The 16,252-nt window shown below is 36.4% G+C and overlaps 1 protein-coding gene across 1 annotated transcript; it reads right to left on the bottom strand.

Annotated features, from left to right (window-relative positions):
- Window positions 1–948: 948 nt before the first annotated feature.
- On the bottom strand, window positions 949–4,001 carry LOC105032783 (glucan endo-1,3-beta-glucosidase 12). Its single transcript, XM_073251322.1, is given in 5 exon segments — window positions 949–1,130; window positions 2,450–2,815; window positions 2,851–3,627; window positions 3,630–3,689; window positions 3,779–4,001. Coding segments are annotated over 5 exon segments (1,299 nt in total). The 5' UTR covers window positions 3,843–4,001; the 3' UTR covers window positions 949–1,098.
- Between the last annotated feature and the right edge of the window lie 12,251 nt (window positions 4,002–16,252).

Below are 16,252 nucleotides of genomic sequence, written 5' to 3'. Positions count from 1 at the left end.
GTTTTTCCGATAGGCCCTCTAAGATGCGAAACTTTGACATGGGAGAAGGACGAACGGAGAGTAGAAAAAAAAAAATACTACTGCCATACTAACCCTAGCCTCGCACTCCTTATAGGCCTCTTATGTCTATCCCCTTCAATGCGTCTCCATCTTCTCCAACCAGTCCCGCTAAATGGCTAAACCATCCTCTCCAAGCCCCCTGTCATGGTCGTATCGAGGCATATGAACATAGCTAGAAGACTCTTTTTTAACCAGAATCATAACTGATGGCAGAGCATACGCACTACTCATTCGTGAATAATGTGACAGTATTCTATCTATACATGACAAGATTATATAAATCAATTATTATTTTCTTTGAGAGATAGACACAGTCTCGTTCAAATTATAATGACGTAGGTCCTAATTTTTGGAAATGCATCATCCAAGACCTCACAATCTTTGATTTCTAAATGAAGGGGTGTGACTGCTGGACATGTCTCAATCGAATCTTATCATAGATATCAGATAATATGATTGGCTAATAGTAGTATGTATACACTAAATTCGGCATTTCAACTTTAGGAACCTCACCATTTAAATCCGTTTAATTAGATTCCTAATTGAATTGGTATGTTATACATGATAGTTTGGTTTTCATTCTATATCTTTAAATATTTCACTGTTCAACTATCTTAGACCTATTCCTCTAGCAAGTTTCCAAAAATTCAATTGTTTTTTTGACTTTCATGTCCCGTAGTTTTTTTTTTTCTTTTTTTAAATGATTGGAAAGTAATAAAATGGCTAAGTTGCTTGACGCATTGGCTTCATACACTCCTCTGGTCTCATTGATCCCTTTCCTAAGTACCTGTAATTAACAAAGGATTGGATCACCTAATGTTTACCTTTAGTGAGCATGTGCAGATTATACGTAAACATTCTTGGCTTAAACACCAAAATCTCCTGAACAACTTAAAAATTCTGTTTGAAAACTCGTTGTCAAAATATTTTTCTCATCCATAAAACAACCACCTGCTTGATTTCATCAGACAAAAAAAAAAAAAAGATAAAAATAAAAAAGAGCATCCCAACAGCATCAAGGCTCCTATCATCATCACCTCAAGTGAATACGAACCGGCATTGCTGAAAGCCTGCAAGTAAACAATCTAATTAATCAAAGATGGTCAATCTACATTCTTGTAGAGAGGGGAAAAAAAGTTCAAAGCAATGATGACGCTAAAGAATGTGTTTTATACATTACCTGCTGCTGAGCTTCAATTGCTAATATTAACACATTGAAGTTTTTTCATTATGTGCTATAAATGGTGCAACTATTCAAGGGCCTTCAAATTTGAGCTACAAATTTTTAAGAGAACATAAAAGCAAGCCCTTCTAAATTTTTTATTTTTCAATCTAGCACCACAAGTAGCTCTGAATCTTTTGTTAAACTGATATAATGTATGTTAGCATAGCCCCTTTGATCTTTCCTCCATGATTGATGCTTTTCTAATAGCCAAAGTCCACATTGCATTAGCATTTATATTTTGCGCCACCTGTGATCCATCTCATGCCACTCGTAAAGATGGATGGAGAGGAGATAACTATTTCATAGTCATGCAATTGAATATACAGAACCTCATTTAACTGCAATGCAACTGATTCTAGTATTTGAAATTTTAAATCTGAACTCTGGGACCATGGCAATGAGAAAAGAACATAATGATAAGATGGATTTGAGAATTACTTAGGGATATAGATATGGGTAAATACATTAAACAAAAGAGACCATGGGGAAATAAGAAATTGCTGATGTGTGTATTGAGAAAATATGAAGACATTTCTAGGAAAAATTTACAGAGCCGATCTTGAGCATGCTAAGGTGAAGGACATCATCTTTTTAGTGTTTATGAAGCTTCAACAAACCTAAGGTTGAAGCATGCACTAGTTAGAGGACTTAAGAAGACCTCTTATGACCCATACAGAGGAGAAATGGACAAAAAAAGTTAGGAATTGTGTAAGAAATGAGAACGAATAAAATGCACAAAAGGGGAAACTATTGTGTAGGCTTAAGGCATGACTCAAGCTAGTAATTACTTTTGAGTATGGGAAGATTGCTTACATAGATGAGGAAAGTGACTATATATGGGATCACTTATCAGACATTCAGTTAGCTTTGCAATGCACATCCAAAAAAAGGTTCAAAAAATTCAAATAGTTTTGCAATGCAATAAAGGAAACCCAAATTAAACCATAGAAAATTAAATTATGGCTGGCTATTATAAGTATAATGAACATATATTAAACAGACAGCAAAACCGTCACGGTATGAATTGATAAAGACATGTAAAGTACATGAATGGAGAAACAAACTATTTCATGCACTCTAGCACAGAATGCAACAATGGAGGCAGAAAACACCAACAAAAATTTACAAGCCAATATGAAGGGAAAGAGGAGCTTGTACACATACTGGGGTCTGATGTAATAAGTACCGCAGTCCCATCAAAACTGCAGCTGCCTCCGGTATGCTTCGTCTTCTGCCAGTAGCTATTGAAAGCATAGGAAGCGTGGGCTACCACAGTATCAGGATAATAACATCTACCATTAGGCCTAATCTCCTTACAGTCTGCCCCACCTTCCCCACAGGCATAGTCCATTGCCTCTTGCAACTTCTCTGCTGGAACTGTCGGCTTCGCGACACACCACAAGCCCCCCTTCTGCTCTTCCCCTGGCCCTGGAGCAGGTTCTGGTGCTGGAACAGGGCAAGGCATTGATGGTGGGAATACAATAGGCGGCAGAGAGTAAGTTGGAGGGGCAGCTGGTGAATGCGGTGTCATATGCGTAAAGGTGGTCTTGCTATGGGCTTGGGGGCAGGGGCAGGGGGCGATGGTGGTGGGAACACAGGCATGGGAGGAGTACTCGCAGGAGCTCTCAATGGAGAGGCATTGGGCATTGGCGATGGAACCTGTGGCTCATTAGGTGGGTTTGTGGGGATCTCTGATGGGGCGCCATTGGGCACAAAGGAGAAGTGGGACTTGGGCACCGGCGCAAATGGGATGGGTGGGAGGGGAGTTATAGGACTTGGAAGTATAAATGGAGGTGGCAACTTTCTGCTCTCTTGTTTTGATGATTGTTTCACCAACCTCAAGTCTCTAATACTGGAAAAGCCCAGCTCTTCTAAAGCAACTCGATGGATGGAGTAAACCCATTCATCGTTATCAGGCTGATGTGAGAATTCAGAAGATGAGTCAATAGAGTAAGCCAAGGTGTTATCTTGGAGAAAGCCCAGCAATGGCTTTAGTATGTCCTGTTTCAAATCACCTCCAGATATAGAGAAGTGAGAATAGTGGAAGCAATTAGAGGAAAATGCAGCAGAAACTTTGATCTTTTCTAATAGACCCCTTCTCACTAGACAGTAGTACAAATTTTTAACGGAGGGCAGAACCAAGCCCCATTGGTGCTCGTGGTTTCTGTCACACAGGACTCCTTTTCCTAATACAATGGTGGTGATCCTAGTGGAGGGAAGGTGGGCAAGGACATGGGTTTTTAGCCAGCTCTCTGCTGCTAAGACACTGGAAGAGACTATGGAAAGCTCTGCTTCAGTGACAGAGACTGCAATGGGAAGTGGGCTAGTGGTGTGAGGGGGGAGTGAAGGCTGAACGGGTTTAGTTCCTGGAGGTTCACCAGCTGAATAGCTTCTTGACCTGCATCTAGAGCACAGACAAAAGAAAGAAGAAATGAAGATTAAGTAGAGAAAGAAGCCTACAGTGAGAAAGATTTTGAGTCTTTGGTCACTCACCAGTAAGACCAAGGAGAGGTAGCATGAAAATGAGAAGGTAGAAGTAAAACTCCACCACCCTCATCTTCTTCAACTTCTTCTAGTGGTCGGGGGAAGGGAAAGCAATGCTAAACCCCTGCCTTGAACCCTTGGTGGAGTGAGTGGTGGGGGCACTTGGGTTTATGGGGAAGAGGGAAAGCCTGGGAAAAGGTTAAGAGAAGGGAAACGAGAAACGTTTTTCGTGAGTGGATTTTAAATGAGAAACGGGCACAAGGCTCTTTAGGAATCGGATCCCTAAAAGGGCAAGGAATTTTCTTTTTCTTTTTTTTGGTTGACAAGAAAAAATAAGGAAGAATTCTTTGGCTAGGGAGTGGGGCAGGGTTTGTCTCTTCAGTCTTCAGGGAGATGCTGGTAAGGATGTTTTGAAAGGGAAAGGAGGGAAGAGGATGCGGGAAACGCGAAGGAAGGTTCCTTCTTGCTTCCTGGGGCACTGTGGTCGGAGACCGTAAAGACGACGGTAAATTGGTGCCCAAGTTAGTAACAAGCATGGGATGATAAAAATTATTTTCAAAATATTATCTAATAGGCTTCAAAATAAATTGGATGTCTTTGTATCCGATTGCCAATCAGTGGCCATCTATTATTTGACAGTTATATCTCAGTAATTGAGCAGATTTCAGCGATTAAGCATTCTAAATTTCCAGCAATACTTTGTAAACTCAATTTTGAAAAGGCTTTTGATAGCGTCTCTTGAGAATTCTTATTTGACCTTTTGCTTCATCGAGGCTTCGAGGTCAAGTGGATTGAATGGATGAAATCTTTCTTATTTACCTCCAACTCTGGCACTGATCGTAAATAACTCGGTTAGCAAATGTTTCGCAACCGACGAGGATTAAAGCAAGATAATCCCCTCTCCTATGCTCTTTATTCTGGTTGCACATGTTCTGTCAAAATCCTTTCAAGCAGCTAAAGAGGAAAAGTTGATTAGCGACTCTGGTCTGCTTAGTACTGAAGGCTTTTCCCAATGCCTTCAGTTTGCTGATGACACCTAATTTTTATTAGAGCTAACAAAGATAATTTAAATTGCCTAAAACTAATTGTCACGCCCCCGACCCGAGATTTTGAATCGAGGGTCATGGCAACCGCCGCATACTCATAAAAAACTCTTCCCATAAGCATGCAAGGCATCTTATCATGCTATCCTAAAACAACAGCGGAATAATTATTCAATAATTTAAATCCAAAACATAACGATCTAAATTTTTTTCTTTAATATCTCAATAAATTCAACAACAATTCAAAGGCTTTGCATCAAATTCAATAAGCCTTTCAACCTAAAATAAAAGTATGAAGATACTGCTTCTGATCACTCTTCCATTCATATCTTGTATCATCTTAATTTCTCAACATCTGTAAAAACAGTAAAATAAGAGGTAATGAGCTAGACAGCCCAGTAAGCAATGATCACTTCTCAACAGATTTCATCAGGCATATAAGTAAATAATCATTTATAGAAAATAAGCATATAGAGTTCATCAATTCGAAATCAATTTCAATTATGCAATATAATTCATGCCAAATTCATTTTTTTTTCGAAATTTCAAGTTTCTTTCAAGATTTTAATTTCTTTTGTTCTTCAATTTCTTTTCGTCAACCATGAGCTATGACCACATTTTCTCTGTGGCAGGGTCATAATACCGCGTATCTGCTTGCGGTAGGCTGCGAATCATCTGGCAGTCATGTCCTTTGGAACCGCTGGTCTCGCTGGCGGTTTGTCGCTGGTCTCTCTGGCGACATGTCGCTGGTCTCGCTGGCGACATAAACCCTCAGGACAATCAATTGCCAACGTATATGCCCCCATTGGCGGGGTCCTTTACATAGTCAGGTTGTCAATTCATAATGTTTCTTATATCATAATTCTTCATAAATCATATTTCATATTCTAATTTCGATAATAAAACATATAATCATGTAGTATCGAAATCAATCAATGTAATGCATCATGAAATCAATATGTTCAATCATGCTTCATCATAACATTTTAAATAAGATATTTTCATAATAAAATATCATTCATCCAATTCATGCATCGTTTCACAAATCATGTCAGAAAATACATTATAATTTGCCGATAAATCTAGAAAAAGTGAAACATTACTTACCTCGAACGCACTCCAATAAATCCACATAATTCTATAAATTTTCTTTCAAAAAATTCTGTTCGTAGATCATATCGCAATATTTCATGATCAAACATCCACAATCCTATACAGAATCAATTTCAATAATTAGAAAGAATACGAATACCATATTTCAACGGTTTAGATTGGGTCCGATCATCTAATTTTATCTAATCAAAATCTAATTGGGACCTAAATGATCCAAAGTTTGACTATCAGATCAAATCGGATTCGAAGTGATAGGACCGAGGTTTCTTCATTGATTTCATAAAATCAAGTAGAGAGAGACAATCAGAGGAGAGAGAATTCATGAGGTATAATTCGAATTGATCAGCTGACACAATCCAACATTACGATTGATCCAATATCTTGATTGGTGAAATCAACATGATCAAATCAAGTCATGACTAGATCGGATCATGGATAATCAAATCTAAAGATTTATGGTCTGATTAAGGTGGGTGCCAGTACGCTGTCTGACAATCATAGATCAGGGTTCTTCATTAAAATCAGATCAGACTTATTAAAAGAAATTTCTTCATTCACTAACCTTTTTTTTTTAGGGAGAGAATCAATCAAGAGAGAGAATATTTTAGAGAGAGAAAACTCATCTTGAATTCTTCAGACAATATGATTCAACAAATTCTGATCGATCAGATCAATCATGCTAAAATTATCATGTGGATAATTTAATAAGATCATGAGAAATAAAATCTAAAAATACCTGATCGGATCAAAATGGATGTCGGTGTATCGTCCGACGATCACAGATCAAAAATTCATTACGAGAATCATTTAAATTCATCATCATTCTTCTCAAAATTAAAAATCTTAGGAGAGAGAAATAATCTAGAGAGAGGATTTTAGAGAGAGAAAGTAGAGAGAGAAAGTCCAATTCTAGAGAAAGAAAATACTAGTTCAGGCTGAAGAGAGAGAGGGAAGAGAGAAAAATTCTCTTTCTCATATTTTATTATTTATATCATTATTTATTAATTAATTTAATGAATTTTCTTTTCTTTTCTTTTCTCTCTCTCTTTTTTTTTTCTTTTCTTCACGGAAGAGAGAGGAGAAAATCCTATTTATTATTATTATTATATTATTATCATATTATTTTCTTCTTTCTTTTTTTTTCTTTTTTCTTTTCTTTTTCTTTTTCTTTCCTTCTTTTTCTTTTCTTTTTCTTTTCTTTTCCTTCTTCTTTTCTTTTCTTTTTCTTTTCCTTCTTCTTCTTCTTCTTTTCTTCTTCTCCTGTGGGCTTGTTTTGGGCTGAAACAGGGGACCGTGAGGTCCCCTCGTTGGGTGGCCGGCCGGCGGCGCAGCCGGCGTGGGGCGGCCGTCGGCAGGAGGGGGTGACTCGCCGATAATAAGAGGGCCAAACCGGTGGTCGGCGGTGACCACCGGCGATGGCAAAACGACAAAAAAAGAAAATTCTTCCGCAACAAAATCCGGCGACTCCGATCGCCGGCGAGCGTGCACATCGGCACGGGAAGGAAGGGGGAGAAGAGAGGAAGAGGAGGAGGCTTACCTCCGTCGCCGGCGAAGCTTTTCCGGCGAGAAATTGGACGGCACAGCGACGGATCTCCGTGAGAAATTTCCGGCGATTGCCGCCGTTTTGCCTCGGGATTTCTCGATGAGAGGAGAGAGGAGGGTTCTCCTCCTTAAATAGAACCAAAGGAGAGGAGTTTGACTCCTCTCCGGTGAGGTTTCCGACTTCGATTAGGAGCCGGTCGGGAGAAGAAGACTCCCTGTGGGAGTTTTCATCATTTTTTTTTTTTGTTTGTTTGGGCTGGCTGGGCTATCACATTCTTCCCCTCTAAAAGAAATTTCGTCCTCGAAATTTTTCTTGCCTGAGTCTTCATAGTTTCTTACTTGAATCTCATCCACAAATATTCTAATTCTTGATATAAATTCATTCTTAAATCATTTCATAAGAAAAATCGGTACATCAAATATCTATCTGAAACGGAACCATTCATTTTCTTATTTATCAAGATCCACGTCTCAAAGATTTTTAATGTTTCAAGATTTCAAAATTATGATCTCATTTCCTGTAAAATTAATGTTCAATATCTCATGACTCAAATTAAAATCAAATCTATCTCTTGTAGGTAGAAGAAAATCAATGTCTCTATTTTGCATAAGAACTTCATTCATCATCATTTATTTATTTATTTCAAAATATTAACCACTCTTAATTTTAACCCATCATAAGATAGGAAAACATACTTCTTATGAATCATATGATGATATCCTAATCAATCAAATTCAAAAAATATTTTTTCTTATTCGTACTTTCAAAGGTTGAAGATTTATCATTTCAATCTCATTCTCGAATTTTTGATATTTTATTTCTTGATGCAACTTCATCATTAAGTCATTTCATAAAGATCAATATCACCATTGTTGATTGAATCAATATCACTATTTCTAGTCATCGAAATTTTCTTACTCAAACCCTCAAACTCTTAAATATTCTAATTCTTGAAGTAAATTTTATCATTAAGTCATTCCATAATAAAATTAATAACTCAAAAATTGATCTAAATCAAAACTATATTTTTCTTATAATCAAAATCAATGTCTCTATTCTAAGTAAGTATATCAATTTTCTTTATCTAAACATTAACAACTCTTAATTAATCGATTCATTATCAAATTATAAATAACTCCAATTCATCTTTTGCAGAACAATCATCAATATCAATAGATAACCTCAATCTTTTCATTTAGTCCGAGAAATAATAATGGTCAAAAGAGTTCAAACTTCAAATTTTATTATACCCTGGAGATAAATATTTTAGTATAATAATCTAAGATCAAAATCATCATTCGATAAACCATCTCAAGTTCTTCCTAGTAATTAGAAAATTATAAAATTTAATTCTAGATAGAAAAAATTTATCTCTAAATATTCTAAATCTAAAATCAAAGGTCCACTCATCCTAGAATTAGGATGCTAATTATTTTGTAGCACAGTAGATGGAAGCACTACTTTTAAAAAGTCACATTAGGATATCTAAAATAATTCAAAATTTTAAAATATTATTCTTTCTAATGTCAATAATTTTCTTGTATCAAACCATATCATCTATCATAATTCTTTGACTCAAAGAATCAACATTCCTGACTTATCAAAGTAATCCAGATTACCATGCTTCCGCTGCGCACTCTGATCTAACAATCAAAATTTCTTAGCTTCACCAAAAAAAATTGATCAAATTATTTCTTTATCTTATCAATAGAAAAGATCTAAAATTTAAATTTCAATTGAAGTCAAATATTAACTTTCGATTTTCATTCATACTTTACTGGTGTACAATAATCTTGATTAACCCTTGAGTCCAATATCATATTTAAACCATCATATAGATTTACTATAATCAATATGAATCAAATCTTAATTCTCATATCAATTCAATTCGATAATTTTCAAACCAAAAATCTTTATAAGTTAAATCAATGAGAAAATCCTTCGATGCTCCACCAAATTTGAACATAATCTGAATATATATGAATTTCAAATCATTCATTATTATTATTATTATTTTATTATTTAAAATTTCTATCATAGGATCTTCAATATCTATCAAATATCCTTTCATAACAATCATACAAGCTTCAAAAATCAAATCTCCATTTAATAGTAGATTCAATTAGAGACCTCGTTAACAAAAGCAAAGGAACTCCATATCAATTCCTAAATCCAAATTTCTAAATTGTAAATTCATATGGATCCCTTAATTTGAAATAAATATAAATAAGATCTTTATCTTAATCTAAAGATATCATTTTTTCATTAACAATCTCAACAATAATATCAGAAAATCTCTTGATCAACTTAGATACGAAATCTTTAAATTGAAATTTCATACACATCATATAGTCTCCAAAGACATAATAAGATCCATTATCTAGATCTAAGGATGATGATTAAAGATTCTAGTACGATGAATATTCTACAACCTCAAAATCAATTTCATCAATAAAAAATAGCTTCTTTGCAATATCTCCAAATACGCCTTCATCCTAATATGCCACTTTATATATGATCCACATACCAAGTTTACTTTCGATAAATATTCCAATCAAGCACCATAAAAAAAATTTCTTAGCCCATTCTGGAACAACATTTTATCATCAAATCTTTATCTTGCCATAATAGTCAACTTCTCAACTAGAAGTAAATCATAGTATTATTTTCACATCGAATTTGAACTTACGATCACTTGAATAACCAATGATCAAATTAATAACCACAATGCATAATAAAATTTTATGTCAATCCTTTTGTGATTACTTTCGATCAAGATCTAACTAATCATATCATGATCTATAATTATCCATCATATTTCAAACTCCATATGTCATAATCTCTTGCGATCCTTTTATACATAATCTCAATATTTAATCAAAATTTTAAATATTTCTCCCACTACAATCATCAAAGATCTACACTATAATGTCCCTGGTGTCTATCCACTAACACCCATTCTATATCTGATTCTATGTTTCATAATTCATCCACTTATGCTCTGATACCATATAATTGTCACGCCCCCGACCCGAGATTTTGAATCGAGGTCATGGCAACCGCGCATACTCATAGAAAACTCTTCCCATAAGCATGCAAGGCATCTTATCATCTATCCTAAAACAACAGCGGAATAATTATCAATAATTTAAATCCAAAATAACGATCTAAATTTTTTTCTTTAATATCTCAATAAATTCAACAACAATTCAAAGGCTTTGCATCAAATTCAATAAGCCTTTCAACCTAAAATAAAAGTATGAAGATCTGCTTCTGATCACTCTTCCATTCATATCTTGTATCATCTTAATTCTCAACATCTGTAAAAAAGTAAAATAAGAGTAATGAGCTAGACAGCCCAGTAAGCAATGATCACTTTTCAACAGATTTCATCAGGCATATAAGTAAATAATCATTTATAAAAATAAGCATATAGAGTTCATCAATTCGAAATCAATTTCAATATGCAAATAATTCATGCCAAATTTTTTTTTTCGAAAATTCAAGTTTCTTCCAGATTTCAATTTCTTTTGTTCTTCAATTTCTTTTCGTCACCATGAGCTATGACCACATTTTTCCTGTGGCAGATCATAATACCGCGTATCTGCTTGCGGTAGGCTGCGAATCATCTGGCAGCCATGTCCTTTGGAACTGCTGGTCTCGCTGGCGGTTTGTCGCTGTCTCTCTGGCATGTCGCTGGTCTCGGCTGGCGACATAAACCCTCAGGACAATCAATTGCCAACGTATATGCCCCCATTGCGGGTCCTTTACATAGTAGGTTGTCAATTCATAATATTTCTTATATCATAATTCTTCATAAATCATATTTCATATTCTAATTTGATAATAAAACATATAATCATGTAGTATCGAAATCAATCAATGTAATGCATCATGAAATCAATATTTCAATCATGCTTCATCATAACATTTAAATAAGATATTTTCATAATAAAATATCATTCATCCAATTCATGCATCGTTTCACAAATCATGTCAGAAAATACATTATAATTTGTCGATAAATCTAGAAAAAGTGAAACATTACTTACCTCGAACGCATTCCAATAAATCCACATAATTCTATAAATTTTCTTCCAAAAATTCTTTCGTAGATCATATCGCATATCCCATGATCAAACATCCACAATCCTATACAGAATCAATTTCAATAATTAGAAAGAATACGAATACCATATTTCAACGGTTTAGATTGGGTCCGATCATCTAATTTCATCTAATCAAAATCTAATTAGGACCTAAACGATCCAAAGTTTGACTATCAGATCAAATCGGATTCGAAGTGATAGGACGAGGTTTCTTCATCGATTTCATAAAATCAAGTAGAGAGAGAAATCAGAGGAGAGAGAATTCATGAGGTACAATTCGAATTGATCAGGTGACACAATCCAACATTACGATTGATCCAATATCTGATTGTGAATCAACATGATCAAATCAAGTCATGGCTAGATCGGAATCATGGATATCAAATCTAAAGATTCATGGTCTGATTAAGGTGGTGCCAGTACGCTGTCTGACAATCATAGATCAGGGTTCTTCATTAAAATCAGATCAGACTTATTAAAAGAAATTTCTTCATTCACTAACTTTTTTAGAGGAATCAATCAAGAGAGGAAGAATTCTAGAGAGAAAATTAGAGAAGAAAACTCATCTTGAATTTTCAGACAATATGATTCAAACAAATTCTGATCATCAGATCAATCATGCTAAAATTATCATGTGATATTCAATAAATCATGAGAAATAAAATCTAAAAATACCTGATCATCAAATGGATGTCGGTGTATCGTCCGACGATCACAGATCAAAATCCATTACGAGAATCATTAAATTCATCATCATTCTTCTCAAAATTAAAAATCTTAGGAGAGAAATAATCTAGAGAGAGATTCTAGAGAGAGAAAGTAGAGAGAAAGTCAATTCTAGAGAGAGAAATACTAGTTCAGGCTGAAGAGAGGAGAAGAGGAGAAACTCTCTTTCTCATATTTTATATTTATATCATTATTTATTAATTAATTTAATGATTTTTCTTTCTTTTCTTTTCTCTCTCTCTTTTTTTTTCTTTTTCTTCATGGAAGAGAGAGGAGAAAATCCTATTTATTATTATTATATTATTATCATATTATTTTTCTTCTTTCTTTTTTTTTCTTTTTTCTTTTCTTTTTCTTTTTCTTTTCCTTCTTTTTCTTTTCTTTTCTTTTCTTTTCCTTCTTCTTTTCTTTTTCTTTTTCTTTTCCTCCTTTTCTTCTTTTCTTCTTCTCCCGTGAGCTTGTTTTGGGCTGAAACAGGGACCGTGAGGTCCCCTCGTTGGTGCCGGCCGGCGGCGCAGCAGGCATGGGGCGGCCGTCGGCAGGAGGGGGTGACTCGCCGATAATAAGAGGGCCAAACCGGTGGTCGGCGGTGACCACCGACGACGGCAAAACGGCAAAAAAAGAAAATTCTTCCGCAACAAAATCCGGCGACTCCGATCGCCGGCGAGCGTGCACATCGGCACGGGAAGGAAGGGGGAGAAAGAGGAAGAGGAGGAGGCTTACCTCCGTCGCCGGTGAAGCTTTTTTTGCGAGAAATTGGACGGCACAGCGACGGATCTCCGTGAGGATTTCCGGCGATTGTCGTCGTTTGCCCCGAGTTTCTCGATGAGAGAGAGGGAGGGTTCTCCTCCTTAAATAGAACCAAAGGAGGAGTTTGACTCCTCTCCGGTGAGGTTTCCGACTCCGATTAGGAGCCGGTCGGAGAAGAAGACTCCCTGTGGAGTCTTCATCATTTTTTTTTTTTTTGTTTGTTTGGGCTGGCTGGGCTATCACACTAATCCTCTATTGTTTTGAAATGGCTATCAATTTCTTCAAAACTTAACTCATCTGTATAAATACCAATATGGATCTGACAAGTGCTTTGGCATCCCTGCTTGGCTGTAAGACCGCTTCACTTCCTACTCGGTATCTTAGAATCCCCTTACATCATTCTAAACTTCAGAAGGCAGCCTGGTCCTTTCTCTCATAAAAAATCTCTAAGAGGCTGTTCGAATGGAAGCATCAAACCTTATCTGTAGCAGGGCGCATAACTCTGGTAAGTTCGGTCCTCAATGCCATACCTGGCTTCTAAATGTCTGTTCTGAAGCTTTTAGTTGTGGTTATTTGGAAAATTAATCAGCAAGTAGAAAATTCATTTGGGGTAGTCAACAGACTAACAGTAGCATTAAACATTTACTGAAGTGGAAGCAGGTCTGTAGGCCTAGAAGGTATGGATGTCTGGGCGTTAAAAATCTATCTTCATTAAACCAGATGCTCCTCTTGAAATGGTGGTGGAGATTTACCAGGTTTCCTCACAGCTTTGGGCCCGGTTAATTAGGAAAGTATACTATTCCAGAAGACCTTTCCAACGATCCCCTCAGCGTCTACTCAAGCTCGCCTCTCCTTTTTGGAAGAACGTTCTTAAATTGTTAGGTCTATTCCGAGAATGGTTCACTCGACCACTGGGTAACGGCAAAACAATTCTTTTTTGGGAGGATTAGTGGATAGGTCATTGTGAGCTTAGCATCTTTTTCCCTAATCTTTTTCTTCGTGCCTCTAAGTGATTTTGCTCAATATATGACATCTTGCACCAACCAAATCTCATCGTTTCCTTTCGACTCCCCCTCAGCTCCCAAGCATTCAGGGAGTTTTGTGCCTCTTGTCTCTTATTTGGTCCATATCGCTCACCACAGCATCGGACTCCTGGAATTGGAAATGGTGTTCGAATGGCATCTTTTCAATTCGCTCATATTATGATTTACTTATGAACGGGGGGGGGGGGGGGGGGGGGGGGGGGGGGGTGTGGGGGCGCGGTGGTGGAGATGCTTTCACAACCTGGCAAACACTTCTGGCATCTCCCTATTCCGGAGAAGGCAAAGCTCTTTATTTGGCTCTGCTATCATAACAAAATTTTGACAAGAGATAACTTGATTAAAAGGGGTATTAATGTAGTTGGCTCATGCCCACTATGTGATGAAGCCGAAGAAACTATCAACCATATCCTGCTATAGTGCTCTTATTCTCGAACCTTTCTGGCAAATCATCTTTTCTAATCTGCGCATCCTAGATCTACCACAATCCTTCTCTGAGGTATGGGATTCATGGCATCTTTCTCCTTCGATTGCAGCTAAATCTCCAGCCTTGGAAAGTCTATTTATCTCTTCTGCTTGGTGTCTCTAGAAGGAACGTAATTCCAGAGTTTTCCAATTTCAAAACTGTTATGCCTTCGATAACGGCAACTAAAGCATTCCTTCTCTACTTAGACTGGCTCTCAGTTGCTCCCCATCCAAACATCTCACTGGTGCTCTCTCAATTATCTCAGGGGTTCTCCATAGGACATCAGGGTAAAACTCTAGACAATATTAAAGGACCGGACCGGCAGACAGCCTTTGTCTTGCATGCAAAATTCTTGTTGCTCCTCTTGCCAACGTCTCTTGCCTGATCTGCTCAACCCCCTTTGGTCGGATGCTCACGAAAGTAAACAATGTTAGGTTTCTGAAGATCTGGCAGATCCACCGGTACTCGTTGCAGTGGTTGAATACAAAGAGCTGGTGGAGAGTCTGCATTTGACCTCTCACAAATTTCAGAAAAGTAACTTGAAATGTACTCTGAAGTCTCTAATGGTTCCATCTTATTTTCAAACCACTGCTCCCGAGCCAGCACTGGAGTTGTTAGGTTCCTGTTTTGGTTTTGGTCACTTAGCATCGGATCGCTGAATTGTCAGGAAGTTGGGAGGTTGCTGCCCCACAATCTTCATAAATCATATCAATATTATTTGTATGCCTCTGCTAGCTTATTAATAATATATTAGCTTAGAATTGTGTAATGCATGGCATGTATTTATTTATTTTTAAATAATATTTTTATAAATTAAATTTTAATATTATATAAAAGATATCATGGATTGATATGTTCTAAATGAAAATATAAATATTAAAAATATTTAAAAAATAAATATTCAAAAAATATTTTATTTTATTTAACTATTATATCTATTTATTTTATATATATTTTAAATCTATGTCAATTTTGAGATATAAAAAGATTATGTTCCTAAGGTTATATTTCCTAAGTCATCTATCGTAACTTTCATCAGGGTGCTCCTATCTTCAACAGAAAAGCAAGGCATGGAATCAGGCCGTGTAAGTTACGTTACAGTAACAAAATATTCTTTTAGTTACATGACTTTTTGGATTAGAGACGAACATCCTTCTTATAGCATTCCAACTAAAATCAATTTATCTCATCACCACATCTCATAAAATCAATTTACTTTGCCATCGATTTTTAACTCCAAATGTTCAAGATTTTTTTTAAAGAAATTTTTCTAATGCACAGGCCATCCAATCTAAATGAATTTGCAGCATATCAACTTAATTTAAATAAATTATAATAAATATCCTTAGCAAATTTTTTAACAAAAACTATAAAAAAAAAAAAGAAAGGAAATACGCAACACAAAACCCCAGCCATTGTCTACGCTTCTCTGTTCGGCCATTCCACTTGACTGAGACTCTGAAAAAGAACAAAAATACCCAACAAAAACCCCAGCCATCGTCTAAGCTTCCCTGTTGGGCGATGGACGTGAAACAGCCGTCGCTGTACATTGGGTGGTGAATTTCCTACTGGAGAGAAGTATCTGCTCACCACATCGACCTCCTCCAAGAGCTCCTCGAGGACGGCGGCCATGATCAGGCCATCCGCCTCTGTGAGTTCTTCTCGAACCCTACCCACTTCCCCATCGACCAGA

This window comes from Elaeis guineensis, chromosome 2 (genome assembly GCF_000442705.2).
Source record: "Elaeis guineensis isolate ETL-2024a chromosome 2, EG11, whole genome shotgun sequence".
In the NCBI taxonomy this organism is placed as follows: domain Eukaryota; kingdom Viridiplantae; phylum Streptophyta; class Magnoliopsida; order Arecales; family Arecaceae; genus Elaeis; species Elaeis guineensis.
The sequence above is the reverse complement of the archived record's forward strand: the minus strand, read 5'-3'. Positions and strand labels throughout refer to the sequence as shown.